The sequence below is a fragment of the Cryptomeria japonica genome, chromosome 6 (genome assembly GCF_030272615.1).
Source record: "Cryptomeria japonica chromosome 6, Sugi_1.0, whole genome shotgun sequence".
Classification (NCBI taxonomy): Eukaryota; Viridiplantae; Streptophyta; class Pinopsida; order Cupressales; family Cupressaceae; genus Cryptomeria; species Cryptomeria japonica.
Genome location: NC_081410.1, coordinates 328,637,136 through 328,653,196, shown reverse-complemented (window position 1 = coordinate 328,653,196; position 16,061 = coordinate 328,637,136). Strand labels below are relative to the sequence as shown.

Genomic DNA, 16,061 nt, shown 5'->3' with positions numbered 1-16,061 from the left:
TAAAGTATGTTAGTTTGAAGATCATCTGGAGGAAATTCTAGATATTGCTAGAAGTGGGATAATATTTTTGGCAGAAGGCTTAACAGATTTCTGGAGAAAGGCATCTTTTCTGAATTTTCTCAATATCTTGGAGAAAAGTCTAGCCTTACTCCTATCCAAGTCAGAGGTGAAATTAAAATTGTGAATTTTCCGAATATTTTCCAGAATTTAATAAATGATTTTTTTCGAAAATTTTGGAGAAAGAAAATCATTTTTTTTGGCTAAGTATGATTTTTTTTTAAAGTTTTGACACTTGATGGTGACTTCAACCGACCTCAAGGCTGAGGGTCTGGAGGTGAAAATTCAATTTTTTTGGCTAAGTATGAAATTTTTTTAAAGTTTTGACACTTGATGGTGACTTCAACCGACCTCAAGGCTGAGGGTCTGGAGGTGAAAATTCAATTTTTGTGGCCAAGTATGAGAGTGAAAAATGGAAAATTTTCCAGCACTTAGCCATTTCGCAGCCCTGTAGTTTTTTTTTTTGAAATTTTACAGAAATTTTCTAACTTAAAGTTTTCATCATTCATCTGCAGGTCTTGAGCACCATGAAGTTCCAGGTAGATAAAGATGCTCCTCCAGAGTCAAGGATGACTTCCAAGTGGAAGAACATCAGCGACACCAACCTCGGACACATCAATCTGAGGGAGTTTAAGAAGCGAATGTTTGGTCTGGATAACCTTGTGCCTACCACCATTGCGGGAAAAATGATGAAGAGTGGTATCGTGCACACTGTCGGCTTCCTCCCCACCATGCAGTGCAATGAACTAGTAGTTGAATGTGCCAAACACTACAACCCCATCAGTAAGGATATTGTTGCACCTGATGGAAGAGTGTTGGCGAATGTCAGCGATGAGGCCATCAGAGAGGCCTTCAGGATCCCTGAGTACCACAAAACAGTATATATGACCAAGGACGAAGCTGACAATCTGTACCATGATCACCTGGAAGAATATGATGCCATAGTTAATCATTCCTGGCTAGACAAGCCGAGGAAGGGCGCCTCCAAACTCCAGAGAAAGAGCCTAGTGCAAGCATACTTCAAGGAGGACATTGGGGACATGATTGTCTTGCTCAATAGAATAATAGGAAATCCTCAGAGAGCTCCATTCGAACCCTGGATGTATTATTTCATTAATGAAATAATCAATGGAGTAAAAATAATAGACTGGACACGTATGATCAGCGACAACTTAGACAGCCAGCTAAGGAATCTGGAGGCAAATAGGACTTTCTTCATGAGTTCTTACTTGTTCTATTCTTTAGCCAGGACCTACAAGTACAGAGGTCTCACTTGTAGAGGAGAAGTTGGGAACAAGGAGAACCAATTTCCGGTATATGATTGCTATCCCCAGCTCCATATGGAGGAGAAGTTCCATTTCAAAAGGGTGAATGATGCCTTCCTGATGCACATTACCCGGACCCTTCAAGGTGGCCTGCACCAGAGGCTCTCTCAAGAGTCTATGGACTTCATCGGTCGGTTCGGGTGTTGGTAAATCCAATATCCAAAATTCACTTACCTCCGAATTCAGGGATTCTCTGGTCCTCCATACAAGCTTCCAGCTTACCCTACCAATCGAGTGGTGTTGCTCGAAGTTGTGAGACAATTGGAGGAGTATATAGTGATTCAAAGAGATAAGCAAAAGAAGGCAGGGACATCCTCACTTACAATTGGTAATGGGCTGGAAGCATGTCCATCATCACAGGCTGCAGCTACCGCTAAGAAAGAACTGGCCTGGCATCCCTTCTACCAATACAAGGCAAGAAAGGATTTCGATTCACTCCATAGGATAAAGAAGATCGAAGGGACAACGTTTGAGCACAGACTGGATCTAGAAGACTACTAGGCTAATGCAGCCGACAGTTTCGAGATCCGGAAGAGGTTCTGGTCAAGAATTCCTTTAAGTATGGTTAGAGCAACGGAAGTATTCAAAGTTGTCGATCAAGTAGAAGAAAGCCTAGAACTTCAGCAACCGGGTTTTGAGAAGATGAAGAATGAACCTTTAGTCTTGATAGATTGGACAGAGGGAGAAAAATCAGATCTAGCAGACCTCATGAGGTCGGTGGTTGAGTACTCAAGGTGGTGGGCGTCTGAAAAGACAAAACAGTTGAAGGCCAAAGGTGTGGTTCTAACTTATGAATTAATGGGAGTAGATGATACTCTGTCCGTCCATCCTTGTACCTCCGCCAGTGATGCTCGGAATAAAGAAAGTGTTGGATCTCGAAAGAGAAAGGAGTTGGGTGGAAGCTCCACAAAGGGCACAGGGAAAAGGGTTGTAGTTGAGAGAAGAGAATCCAACAAAAGTCACTCCATCCTAAGTGCTGCTTCCATTGCGCCTGATCAGAGTACGATTGGGGAACAAGAGATGAACATCTAAGTGAGTGATGATGAAGTAAGAGTGCTTTCCCAGCCAATTGAGGAAGTGGTGGAGAAGGTCTTCCGAACTCCAGACAGGAGGCAGGATGAAGCCCCTACAATCTTCTTGGATGGCATACCAACGAACCCAGGAGAAGCAGACGATGAGTTTGATCGGAACACTGTAGAACAATCAACCATTCCTGATTGGCTAAGAGCAAGGATAAAGGCCAAGGTTCCCAAGGATGTCCACTTAACCGAGGAGGTTACCGCAGCATTCCTGGAGAAGGTGAACGAACCCACCATAGCTAAACCGCCCAAACCAGCCAGGAAGTTCTCCCTGATTCAGAGAGACAGTGCCGGATTCAGGACAATCCAGATAGCAGTGCCCAAAGAAGGGAAGACTAGGGGCAATGTCACCGCAGATGACTACAAGATTACCACCATAGAGATGGGTAAGCCTACCCAGGACCAGGAGATCCAATATTTTGACGACCCCTGTAATGTTCTAAAGACAAGGTTGGCTCATGAGAAAGAAAAGAGGAAGAAAGTGGAAGAAGAGAACCAGCAGTGGAGGAAGTATGTTCCCCATCTTACATGCCCGCTCAACCATGAAGTCCCAGCTACTCCACCACAGCCTCTTCAGCAGGGATCAATGAAGGACTATGATGAGATGAAGGGATCATACACTCAAGAAAAGGAGTGGATTTCAGACGTTATGATACGTGCTGACACCCTGGTAGAAAACTTAGTATCAGCACATGAGGCAACTTCTTTGTTGATTGATCGTATCCAGGATCTATCATCCAATTGGGAAGAAGTGGATGAAATTCAGAATGAAATACTCCCTCACCTGAAGGTTATCCGAGGCATGTCAAAGAAGAGCTTAGTGGATGCAGGCATCATACAGACAGGAGACAGGTACGACTTCGGCACGTGGTACTATGCTCTGGTCACTCGGATTGAGGTTCTGAAGAAATCCGAGACCAAGTGTTTTGAGACAAAGGCAAGGGTTAGAGAGATCCTGGGCAAGGTATTCCGTGTGGCGTCAGAGATCTGGCAGAAGGAAAGCCTAAGGGAGAAGCATTTACAAGCAGAGAACCTGAGAGCCAGGATTCAGACAAGCTTCTTCCAAGATTCAAGGATGATTAACAAAGGCGATCTTTCGAAGATTGCAAACTTCCTCTCCATCGATGACAACTTCCTCACCCAAGTAGTGGAATGGGAAGGCATCCTTGCCACATGCGCCGACGATGTGGATCTCATCGACTTCCAGATTGGCGGTTTGCCAAGTGTCACCATGGAGGAGGTCAAGCTCGTGGTGTCCAGATACGTTGAATCTCTGGAAGAGGAAAGTCGCCACTCACCTCAGTAAAATTAGCAGCTGCGCCACTTGTCACTCTTTCATTTGCTTGAATTGATAGTATTTCGGGAAACCCTAATTAGGGGTTTAGGACTTTCAATCTTGGCCCTTGATCCCTGTTTGATCTCGGCCATTCATTTATTTTTGAGAAACTATATAAGGTTGCCTCCTCTCATTTGAAAAGGGTGAGGTTTTTGATGTATTGTTGCTTAAGGTCATTTCCAGATAATATATTGCATGTGCGCTGCTTTGTAATCTCTATTATTTGAATGATTTGCATGGTTTCAATTGCCTCAACACTTAGTTAGAAATAATTTAGATTTGCTTTCATTGTTATTAATTTGAATGAAGGATTTGATAAGTATCAATTAATGGTGTATTTCCGCTCATACTTTTGGTAAATGGATGATTTCCATTCTACCGTGCAAAGTTAGTCTGAGCCCATCCCCTGTGCATCCCAAGATCTCGATCATAAGCACAACCCATTGAAGATTGCACCGGCCTTGTGTAGTTGTCCCTAGTGTGGCAAAGCAAGGTTTGGTTTCTCGAGAGCACCCAGTTGATACCGTCTCCAGAATTTGTAGGATTAGATTAGCCTTCCTAAACCCTATCTCTTTTTCCCTTTCTTTTGAAAGTCTAAATCCCAAAAAATCCCAAAAAAAAAAGAAAGAAGAGCCTAAATTGCTATATCCATCTAAGTCCAGCAATTCAAGAATACTTGTCAAACGTAAGTCCCCCTTGAAAATTTCAGCATACACTACCCAAGAAGCTATTCCACTAAAGTCGCTTGTTCACACATATAGACCTTGGAATCAGTAGTGATTTTTCAGGAGAGGATAGAATACCTTCGGGTATCCTATCCTAATGTTTGGTAGATGATAAAACAGACACCAACACCTACCTTCACCTATACACTCACCTTCCTTCCCTTAGCCTAAACCCCATCCCATTATAACCTACACCCCTCTACCCTTTCATTACCCCCTTATACCTCCCGTTACATTTTACTCCCCAACCTCCCCTAACTCCATCCACTACCCCTTATACCTCCTAACCCCACGTATCTCCTACTTCCATCATTTATATCCCTTATGTCCCCCTTTCCTCCAACATCCCATTCCCCTCTTTCTCCATGTAGCAGCTACCCTTAACATTTCCTACCACTCCCCCCTCTTATTTCTCTCCACCGTATCACATCACATGTTGGGCCCCACTTTAACCTCAAAATGGAGAATTAAATAAGATTTCTAAGGACTCTCCTGCTGGGCCCCACAAAATCTGAAATGGAGATTTTAAAAGCTTATTTTAAGGCATAGTATTTCCTTTAACTTCCTTTACCACCGTAGCCTTGATTGGGCCCCACCAAACTCTAAGGTGAAGGAAAAAGTTTTCAAGACATTTTATTTTTAATTTTTAAAAGGGAGAGCATCCACCTCACCATCCTCATCACATGCCTAAACCCCTTTAGTCCACGTTGAACCATAAGGCAAGGTGTGGCTCTAAAAAGATAGGGAGCTGGCCTTTGAGCAAAGATGTCTCACATAAATAAAATACTGGATATTTAATTCCACATAAGGCAAAATCAGATATAAAAGGGGTTCTTGCCAAGCATTGAAGCCAGTATTGCAGGCCTAAACAAAGGACGAATATCTGCCTATCAGATCATAAGAAGAGAAAACAGAAAGCAGAGAAAGATTTGATCAAGCTTTAAGGTTTGGGATCAGACATATGTTGAGTCTTGAACATTATAATGGCCTGAGGATGATTTGCTTCTGGGCTTTAATTATCAGATTATGTTTCTGGTGTTGATGAAATTGTGCTAGCATGGTCACTATCAAGTAAAATCTGAGTTTAATAAAGGGATATCGTATGAGTCAAGGCTGGAAATAAGAATAGTTATCAGATTTTATATTAATTCTCTGATTTCCAGAATCTAATTACCCTTCATTTTTTGCTTTCAATGTTGATACTATAACTAAAGTGTTGAAATTGCAGGAGATAAAGGCAGCAACCCCAAATCAAGGAGTATTCGAAAGATGAAGACAAGCAAAATTTGATTGATCAAATCCTCAAATACAAATGAAGCTCTGATCACCTATCTGGGAGTGAAGATTTTGTTTATGTAAGGATAAGAATGCTTAGGTTCTGTACAGATGAACACAAAATACCGACCAGTCTTGGTAAAATCATCGATTCTCAATCAGAGAATTAATGCTAGAGGATATAAGTGATATGTTGGGCACTTTTTGTCCTATGCAAACAAAATTCAATAACCTGATCTGTTTGGTGAAGGCAATTGAAGGTGTAAATGCCGATTAAGATTCTTGAAAGGTTTCTTTGCTTTGATGCAAATACAACCTTTTCCTTTGCTCATAGACATGAACAATTGGCATAAGGGCTGAACAGAAGATGGAATCAAGGAAAGTGTTGATGAGAGCAGGCTAGAGATAGCCATTTAAGGGGATCGAATTAATGGAGATTTTGATAAAAAGTTGCTGGAATGGTAAATTTTAGCGATCTCCTCTTGAAAATCATTTCCTTTGCTTCTGAATTTGAGCAATCTTCATGAGAAATTCACTTCAGGAATTGAAAAAATGGAGCGAATTTTTTACTTCATGAATTCCTAAGTGGAAGCAAATTTCTTTCACATGCCCAAGGAAGATGTGCGAGTCTTTATCTTGAGCAGATCTGATTTTGAGTTGAAAGCAAACTTCATGTGCTTGGAGATGAGAGCGAACTTCATGATTTCACAAATTGGAGCCAAACTTCATGAGCGAGCAAGTTGGAGTGAACTTCATGTGGTAGCTGATAGGAGCGAGATTGCATTGAAGGAGTGAATTTTATGTTTGGAAGTGGAAGAGCGAAGGGTGTGAGAACATTTACCTCGAGCTGATCCAATTTGGAGATAACTTCACAAACTGAAACAGATGAGCGCACTTCAGCACTTCACAAATATGAAAGGATGAGCGAATTTTATGAACATGTTAAATGAAGCGACTTCACGAGTTGGAGATATGGAGTGACTTCATAAGTTGACAATTTGGAGCGAATTTCCTACTTCACGAGTTGGAGATTTGGAGCGACTTCATGCGTTCAGCATTTGCAGCAAATTTCCTACTTCAGGACTTGCCTTCTTGGAGCGAACTTCATGACTTTGCATATTGGAGTGAATTCCACACTTGGAGCAACTTCATGAGTTGGAGTATTGGAGCGAACTTCACATTTGTAACAACTTCATGAGTTAAAGAATTGGAGCGAACTTCAGGTTTGAGAGATTTGGAGCGGATTTCACATTTGGGAAAGACCAGCAAGCTTAGAAAGTAAGGCAATTGAAGTAAGCCTTTGTGTGCACACCACTTCATGAGTTGATGATCTCAAGCGAACTTCATGAGTTGAGCAAGTGAAGTGAAATTTGTACTTCATGACATGAGCAAGAGGAGCGAAATTCCTACTTCATGAATTCAAGGTTAGGAGCGAACTTCATAACTCAGCCTTTTGGAGCAAACTTTATACAAGATGCACTTCATGAGTTAGGGAAATGGAACGAAATTCGTGGATCAAGGTGGATGAGAGAATTCCAACTTGTACTTAAAAGATCAATTAACCTCTAAGTGAAATTCAAACCTAAAGAACTGAGTCGGCCAGCTTGAAATGATGATTTGTTATTTTAATCAAAGCAAGTCGGCCTCACCCTAAAAAGACACATCTCCTCATTAAGACACCTACATAAGGAGACTTGAAGCAATCATTTAGTCACCAATTCAAAGCAATCCTTTCTCCTAGAGTGAACTTGATCAGCAGATCAGCAGTCCCCATCAACTTCACTAGCTACTTCAATCAGCAAGGCAAGGAATCTAATCAATATCAACAGCATGAGCGAACTTCATGAGTTGAAGGAGAAGAGTGAAGTTGTATTACTTACCCACAATAAGATACAAAACTGCCAATAGATCATTTCCTAAAGCTTATTTGATGCGTTAACATGCCTAAGAGAGAATAATTTTGAATGAAAGGCAAGTAAGAGGTTAACTTTATGTTGGGAGCAAGATGAGTGAAGTTCAAGAATCTAAGTAGATGAGCGACTTCACCTTGAGCAGCATGTGAACAAACTCAACAGCATGAGCGAATTTCATGAATTGGAGGACATGAGCGGACTTCTTCATAATGAAAGTAGAGGAGTGAAGGGGACTTGAAAGAGCAAAGTGAAATTCATAGAGGAATGAAGAAAATTTGATAGCATTTACTTCATGTTCAAACGTTCAAGAGCAAACTTCACGAGTTGGAAGATTGGAGCGAATTTCATGAGTTGAGAACTTAATAAGCAAGGTGATTGAAACAAGCTTCACGTGCACACCATCTAGAGCAATATTCATCTTCAAACATACATAAATGAATCTCAACTTCATGTTCAAACCTACATGAGCAAATCTCAACTTCATGAATTAGCATGAATGAGCAAATTTCTCAAACTCAACAACATGAACAAACTTCATGAATTCAAGGAGGGGAGCTAATTTCACCTTCTAGCATACAAGAGTGAACTTCATGAATGAACAGAGTGGAGTAAACTTCAAAAGCTCCTCTTTAAGAGCAAAAAACAACTTCAAGTCTCCCTTCATGAGGGCGAATTCTCTTTATATGCTCTCATTAAACTTACATATTAAGTGTATTTGATACTTGCTTGTTTGTTTTGCAGGAGATGAAGAAAGAAATAAGGAGATCAAACAAGAAGCATTCACTTGCATGAAGAAATGATCTACAACATCAACAACATGAAGGAAGTCACAAGAGAACAAATTTCAAAGGAGAAAGGCAGTGGTGACATCAAGAATTCGTTCCAAGGCATTATCATCAAAACTAAGATCTACACCTTGCACATCTATGATTGAAGTTCTCAAGAACATATTTTCAGAAGAGTTAATCAAAGTTAGAAGATCACCATCATCATCACAGAAGCTGGATAATGGTGAGCATCAAGAAATATTCCTTCATGATGATCTATCGAGCCTACAAGTGCAAGATAAAGGTAGAATCCTAGTCATCGTCTCAATAATCACCCACCAATCAAAGAAGTTCCACATCAGCATGTCTTGATTCAATGTGCTTGACTCACCAGTGATGGCACAAACTCCAAGGCACCTACCCTTGTTATCTATTGGTCATGCCAAAGTGTTGTAATTATTTCATTGGCCGAACTGAGTTTGTTGTAACAAACCCTAATTAGGGTTTTCATTGTAAAATCTCGGCCATTGATTTCAAAAGGATTTGAGCCATTGAATTGTATTGAGAGCATTATAAAAGGCTCAAGCTCTTCATTTGTAAAGGTTAATAGTCTGCAAATAGTTAGCTAATAGTGAATAGAGTAGTGAATAGTGAATAGAACTAAGATAGAATAGCAATTAGAGTAAAGTAGGAGGAGAAGGCAGAAATTGTTGCCTAAGTTGTAAATGAACTCCATTTTCATTGAAGTTATGTTGAAGTGTGTTGTTTTTTTTACAATGTGTGTGGTTTCTTGTTGGATCTTCATGTTAGATGATAAATAAATTAGATTGAATGGAAGAATTTGTTGAATGTATTCATGTGGAATCCACCTAGTCCATACCACTAGCCTCTTACTGATTGTAACTGTTCCTTGCATGGTCAACTGGAATGATATGAGCTTATCTTCAAATTGTTATGCATCCATTGTTTATGCGTTAACTTGAATGGTGAGCAATGTTTGATGGTAATGATTTGAAAATCTTTGAAATGTCCTTGGAAGATTCTGTTAAATTTAAACCAGAATATATAAAAGAAATCACAAAATTTAAGAATAACAAGGACACAAAAGACTTATCCAAGGAAAACCCTCCACCTGAGGGTGAAAAACCCAGCCCACACAAATATGATCTTTATTATATCTCTGAAAATGAATACAACTGTTGATAGTTTCATATTACTATCAATCACAATAAGATAAGATTGATTGTCTACAAATCAATCATGACAATGAAGTCAAAAGATGCATCTCGTATACATTCTATAAACCTTCACAAGTCTGAAATCACTGAATACAAAAAAACATATAATGAATTGACAGACTACATACACAACGTTCTCAACTTGCTACAAGACAAACGAGAGAAGCCAACAATATATATCTATCCATTTGCCGAAGAAGAAGAGCAATGAATATAAAGAATCGGAATTGCAAGTGAAGAGACTCCACAAAGGAAGAGGAAAAGACATCAACAGCCACATGGACATGAAGTGTCACCGACAACCACATAGACATGAAGAGTCACCGGTAGAGAAGTGAAGAGACTCTATTGTGGAGAGGAAGAGTCACCGACAGCCACAAAAATATTTCATCGACATCCACAAGATAAATAAGAGATGTTGCATCTTGGATCTCTATCGCAGCTATAACTTCAACAGATTGCATTGAGCTTGTGTCAAATTGCTCAGGTTGATGGTGAGACCTTGCCCAGTAGGATTCCATCTTCTTACATTCTAGGCTTTAGGAGTAGCGTAGACTTCTCAAACCCCATCTCTTTTGCTCTTTTTTATCTTCCAACTGAGTAAATAAGACCAAAGTTCCAACAAATCAAGCATTCGGGCATTCAAATGTAAGTCCCCTTGTGATTCCAGCATAATCACATCAACCAACAAAGCTTATCCACACGTAGTGACCTTACATTCATGAACCTTGGAGTCTTCTCAAGTGATCCTTAAGCTAATCTTCAGCATTTGAGAGATAAGATACCTTGGTATTTTATTCTATGTTTGCATGTGCATAAAAAACACATCAACAATATGCCTTAGTTCAAATCTGCAAAATGTGATAATATCATAGTGGAGTCATCTTGAACACTCCCTCCATGCTCATCCCAATTTTTAATTGCTTGAGGACAAGCAATCTTGGGCAAGGCGGACTGTAATACCCCTGAAATTTGAAATACACTAGAAGACAAAACATACTAAAAGACAAAATAATTAAAAGGGATACGTGGTGTCATGGCCCAGCCATATAAGTAAGAATTATCAATGGGCAACAGGAGTAAAGAAAAAACAACGATTGTGATTAATATTAAGGTAGCGATAAAAATGCTACAATGACAGTAATAAAGGTTAACAAAAGGCAGCGAATAGTTTTTTCATTTACATCAATAAACATTAATATATTAATAAACATTGACTGGTTGATTAGTCAATGATTTGCTTAAGGAGAAACATAAAACATTACTTATTTCTAAGGAAGAGGCATCGGGATAGTTTGAAGAGACACCATACTTGAGAAGGTGGTGACCATGGTTAAAGACACAACCTTTCACTTCCCCTTGAAGGGTATATAAAACAGATCAGCATTCAAGGAAGAGGGGGCAATCCAGATTGGAAAATATATCCAGCGATTAACTAAAGGAAGGACAAAATCTAATAAGATCAGATATTCATAAATAAGTATATATGCAGAGAATGAATCTGCACAAAAACCTGAAGGAATAAGAATCAAAGAAAGGAAGAATACTCCAGCAGAATTGAAATACATAAAAGGGCAAGCAAACTGTTTTTCCCTTTAAGAAGATAAAGGTACTCCCCCTCTAACCCTCCCTTATTGACTAAGAATAGTAAAATAGGGCAAAAACTAGGGCACTCCCAAAAAAGGGATATTACATTGAATGCAAGTTCAAGTCCAGGTCAGAAATCAGCTTCCCGAGTCTGTGCTGAGTCCAAGTCTCATAAATATGTAATAAAGGTTAAGAATGAGAAAGATTGTACTTTTCTTAGTTGCATTAATGATGATTTTTTGATCAAAAATTCTCTGATGTTCTTCTCCAGTCCCCAGCTACAGTTTACACAACCCAGCAGTCTTTTTTACATGTGCATACATTTGTTGTTTCAAATGTTGAAGTTGGAGCATACGATGTCACTCTTGTGTGTTTAAACAGACAAACCATATATGCTGTTGCTCAGCAAGGTAGAATAACTCTCCATATATTTTTCTATGAATGATTTGACTTCAAAACACATTCCTTTTGTAATTTTTTTGTAATTTCATTTGGAGTCTCCTTTCTAAGTTCTTCAAACAACATTTTCACTGCACGAATTCAACGTTTAAATACTAGTACCCTAAATATCCACCCCTACTTTCTAGGTTATGATATGGTTAGGCCCATAGAAGACAGACGGAAATATAGAACAATTATCATTTTGTGACAAAGCACTACCATAACAAGAGAGAGTAGTTCAAGCCCATTGGGACCAAGTTGGGACAAAAATAGATGAGTGAGACAAATAGTTGGTCAAATGTTGCAAGGTAGCAACTTTCGTACAGAACATTTTATACGGTGCACCACAAGTGCAGAAAAAGCAACAGTTTATTGAAAAAAATAGTAAATTGCATACTCAAATAAATTATAATAATTAAACGATAAATGAATAGAATGTTATTCAGCGTTGCTCGAAAAAAAATCAAGAGTAACTGTGACATAGTGAATATAGTAGAAAAAACCAATTTTTGAAAACCTGTCTTTTAAGCTACTGTACCGTCACAAAAAGTTGAATTGAGGCTTTAACTATTTATTTGCCATCTGTTAATAATAATTCAAAAGCATATTTCGTAATTTTCCTCATCCACTTTTTTATTTTCTGAAAATAAGGTAAAAAAATCTGTAGTTTAAACGCATTTCCAGACGGTGGACTGACAAAGCATTCTCGATATCATAATATCCACCATATTTGGATTACAAGTGTGATGTGAAATATTGACACAAACAAAACAGAGTATTTTAACAGCATTTCCAACTCAATTACATAGAATGTGAAAATCAAAAACCTTATGTTCACAAGTAATTTAACAGGAAGGGGAAAAAAGAAAGAGAGTAACCTGTACGACGGCCTCCATAACCTCCTCCTGGCCTGTAGTCATGAGACTGCGTTGCCCCTGGGCCTCCTTGTGCTCTTTTTGAGTAGCTGCTGTTGTTATTGTAGTGCATACCAAATGTAAATGTTGGTCTTGGCCGTGCCATCCCCATTCCCTGTCCCCACACAGGCGCCCTCAACACTGCCCCTGCCCCTGCCGCTGCCGTAAAAAGGGGCATGGGGTAGCCGTAACCCCATCCAAACTGTGCCCCGCCCATTGGACCATAGCCCAAACCCAAGCCCAGGCCCATTCCTCCTCCTGGTGCTGCTACTTGATGCTCTGCTCTCCATCCGTCTCCCTTCCTCTGCCCTTCCTCCTGCCTAAAGTTATTATTACTATGCTGGTGCATTTCCCCTTTCTCCTTTCCCTCAAGCTTTGGCAAACGGCTTCCGCTCCAACACATACATAGCAACGAACGTATCTACTTGACCGCTCCTGTGAAATTGTTCATTCTGCCTCTGCAATAAACATAACCAGATTGTAACAAGAGATTACGAGTGATTTTATACAGTCTTCAAAATGTGAGATCGCATTGGAGAATCTTGTGCCACTATATTTTCAGGGCACCTTCTCCATTAAGGCATAGTGTGCCGATTTTTTCATCGGGGACTTTTATTAGAAGTGTATGATATTAAGTGATCCCGCACGAAGCACTACAAGAACCCAAAGTGCTTTACGTTAGGGGAGAGGAGCCACTACTTCGGATCCGGAGATCAATTTTGATCGCTGGTTAGGTAGATTGCTAAGTTGGCTACCCCAAATTAAAATCTTAGACGCTGATTAGGCATTCTGCCACATGTCTCATTACAAGTCGTCTATGTTGTCAAAATTATGCCACTTCAGGGCGTCGATCGGATAGTGGTCAGGCCCATACTTGAAACTTGCTACGATTTTCATCTATATGGAATGGTGTTGCCGCGTGGCAATTAACCACGTTCACACCCAAACGTTCACCTTCTCCGCCAAAAACTCTCACTGCCACCTTCAAACTTGCAGTGCAATGGCATTAACTACGCGTCATGTCACATTACATGCACCTAAATGCTCGTGTTTCTCGAGCCTTCTACCATTCAATTCAACTGACTCCTCACTCAATGAGTCGATTGTTGCTCATTTCTTTTGTGTGCATTATCAGGTGTTGGTTTTCTTTCCTTCCAAAGGCTACTTGCTATGGGACGCTACCACTTTGACTTCGGACCAGTATATGTGCACCTTGCTATCGGTAATGTGTGCTTCCTTCTGCACATTCACTAGTTTTTTGTTGGGGTTGCATAGTTTTTTGGGGTTTCTTTTTTTCCATCGACATGCATTACTTCCTTGTGTGTTCCTTTTTTGTAGGTTCCAAGCCGAATGGCAACGACGAGATATGAAGTCGACGACTAATAGAGGATTGGGTATTTTCCCCTTCGACCCAAGTGAGGAATTTCCTCACTAAGGCTTACCAATTTCCTGCAACTATTTTTTCGTTTGTGTTGTATTTCTTGTTTGCGTCGTCAATTATTTTCGTATTTTGACTGCACTGGTTTTTCTCTTAACTCTCTTATTTCCTCAGACTATTGTTTGAATGTCTCGCGAGGTATCTGCATGTCTTTGTGTTTTTGAACACTAAATGTTGTGTTCATGAACACATACATATGTAAAGGGAATCATAATCCTCTATTCAAGCTTTACTGTCATTTTAATGGTAACTTCTGGAAACAAAATGTTTTCATTCCGTGTGTCACTATTAATATTGGGATGATTGGTTTCGATTTCGAGCATTATTGTGGTCTAATGGTTTAAGGGTTTTCAATTTCACGGTTACTGTTTAAGGGTTTAAAGGGTTGGAAGGTTTTCAAAGCCTTTTGATAAAACTAGTTGAGGATTTCATTTTCAATATGCGTATATTTCATTGTAGTCATGATGTTTAAGGGTTTACACATCATTCATTAATCTGCATAGGGGTTAAATCTTTTTAATATGTTGGGTTTACTTGTTTCGGTCTTTGCATTGTCAATATTCCCCTTCATGTTCGAGGGTTTCAAGGTTTCAAATTGAATGTTTTATTGTTAATGTATATGGGTTCACATTTTCACTACATATATTTGCACTCATGATTTTCAAGGGTTTACACATCATTCATTAATCTGCATAGAGGTTAAAATAGTTTTAATATGTTGGGTTTACTTGTTTCGATCCTTGCATTGTCAATATTACCCTTCATGTTTGAGGGCTTTAGGGTTTCAAATTGAATGTTCTATTGTTAATGTATATGGGTTCACATTTATTGATGAGGGTTCGAGGGCTTCACAGTTCACTGTTTTAAATGGCAACAACGGTTTCAATTTAAATTTCATCAAGGGTTTACATTTACATTGTCATAGTTTAATGGTTCACAAATTAACTTTTATTGTTTAAGGGTTTACATTTCCACTCCTTTATGGGTCAAGGTTTGCTATCTGAATCTACTCCTTAGGTTGAAGGATTTCAATTTCAATTGATTGAGGAATTCACTTTCACTGTTACTATTTAAGGGTTCACAATTTCACTTTTCTTCTTTAAGGGTTTGAGGGATTCCAAATCACTATTTCAATTGGCATCAACGGTTTCACTTTCATTATACAAGGGTTTAGATATCCACTGCTTTAAGTTTGTAGGTGAACAATTGGAATCTACTCCAAGGGGTGAAGGGTTCCAATTTCAATTGATTGAGGGATTCACTTTTCACTATTGTTGTTTAAGGGTGCACAAATTCACTTTTATTGTTTAATTGTTTGAGGGCTTGCAACTCACTGTTTCAATTGGTATCAAGGGTTTCATAGTCATTGTCCAAGGGTTTACATTTCACTACAAATGTGTTATATAAATAGTTGCCATGTTGCTTTAATAGTTGTGAAGTGAATGAATGGCCAATTAACTTTATTATAATGAAAAGGGTTGGTTTCATTGTTGAACCTTTTTGTTTATTACTTTTATAAGTAGTTGTCATGTTTCTTCTATAGTTGTGAACTGAATGAATGACCAATTTCCTTCAATATTTGCGAAGTGAATGAGCGACCAATTACCTTTAATGTAATGAAAAGGGTTTAATTCATGCAAGGTTTTCATTGTTGAAGTTCTTTGTTTATTACTTTTATAAGTAGTTACCATGTTTCTTCTATAGTTGTGAACTGAATGAACGTCCAATTTCCTTCAATAGTTGTGAAGTGAATGAATGACTAGTTACCTTTAATATAATGAAAAGGGTTTAATTCATACAAGGGTTTCATTGTTGAAGTTTTTTGTTTATTACTTTTATAAGTAGTTGCCATGTTTTTTCTATAGTTGTGAATTGAATGAACGTCCAATTTCCTTCAATAGTTGTGAAGTGAATGAACTGGCAATTACCTTTAATGTAATGAAAAGGGTTTAGTTCACACATGAAA

The 16,061-nt window shown here is 39.0% G+C and overlaps 1 protein-coding gene across 1 annotated transcript in view; it reads right to left on the bottom strand.

Annotated features, from left to right (window-relative positions):
- Positions 1-13,344, bottom strand: part of LOC131044178 (uncharacterized) — a 117,443-nt gene extending 104,099 nt beyond the window's left edge. Inside the window, exon 1 of the mRNA XM_057977454.2 lies at positions 12,622-13,344. Within this exon, the coding sequence (XP_057833437.1) occupies positions 12,622-13,060 (439 nt within the window). The 5' untranslated portion in view covers positions 13,061-13,344. The remainder of the gene's footprint in view (positions 1-12,621) is intronic.
- Positions 13,345-16,061: the final 2,717 nt, after the last annotated feature.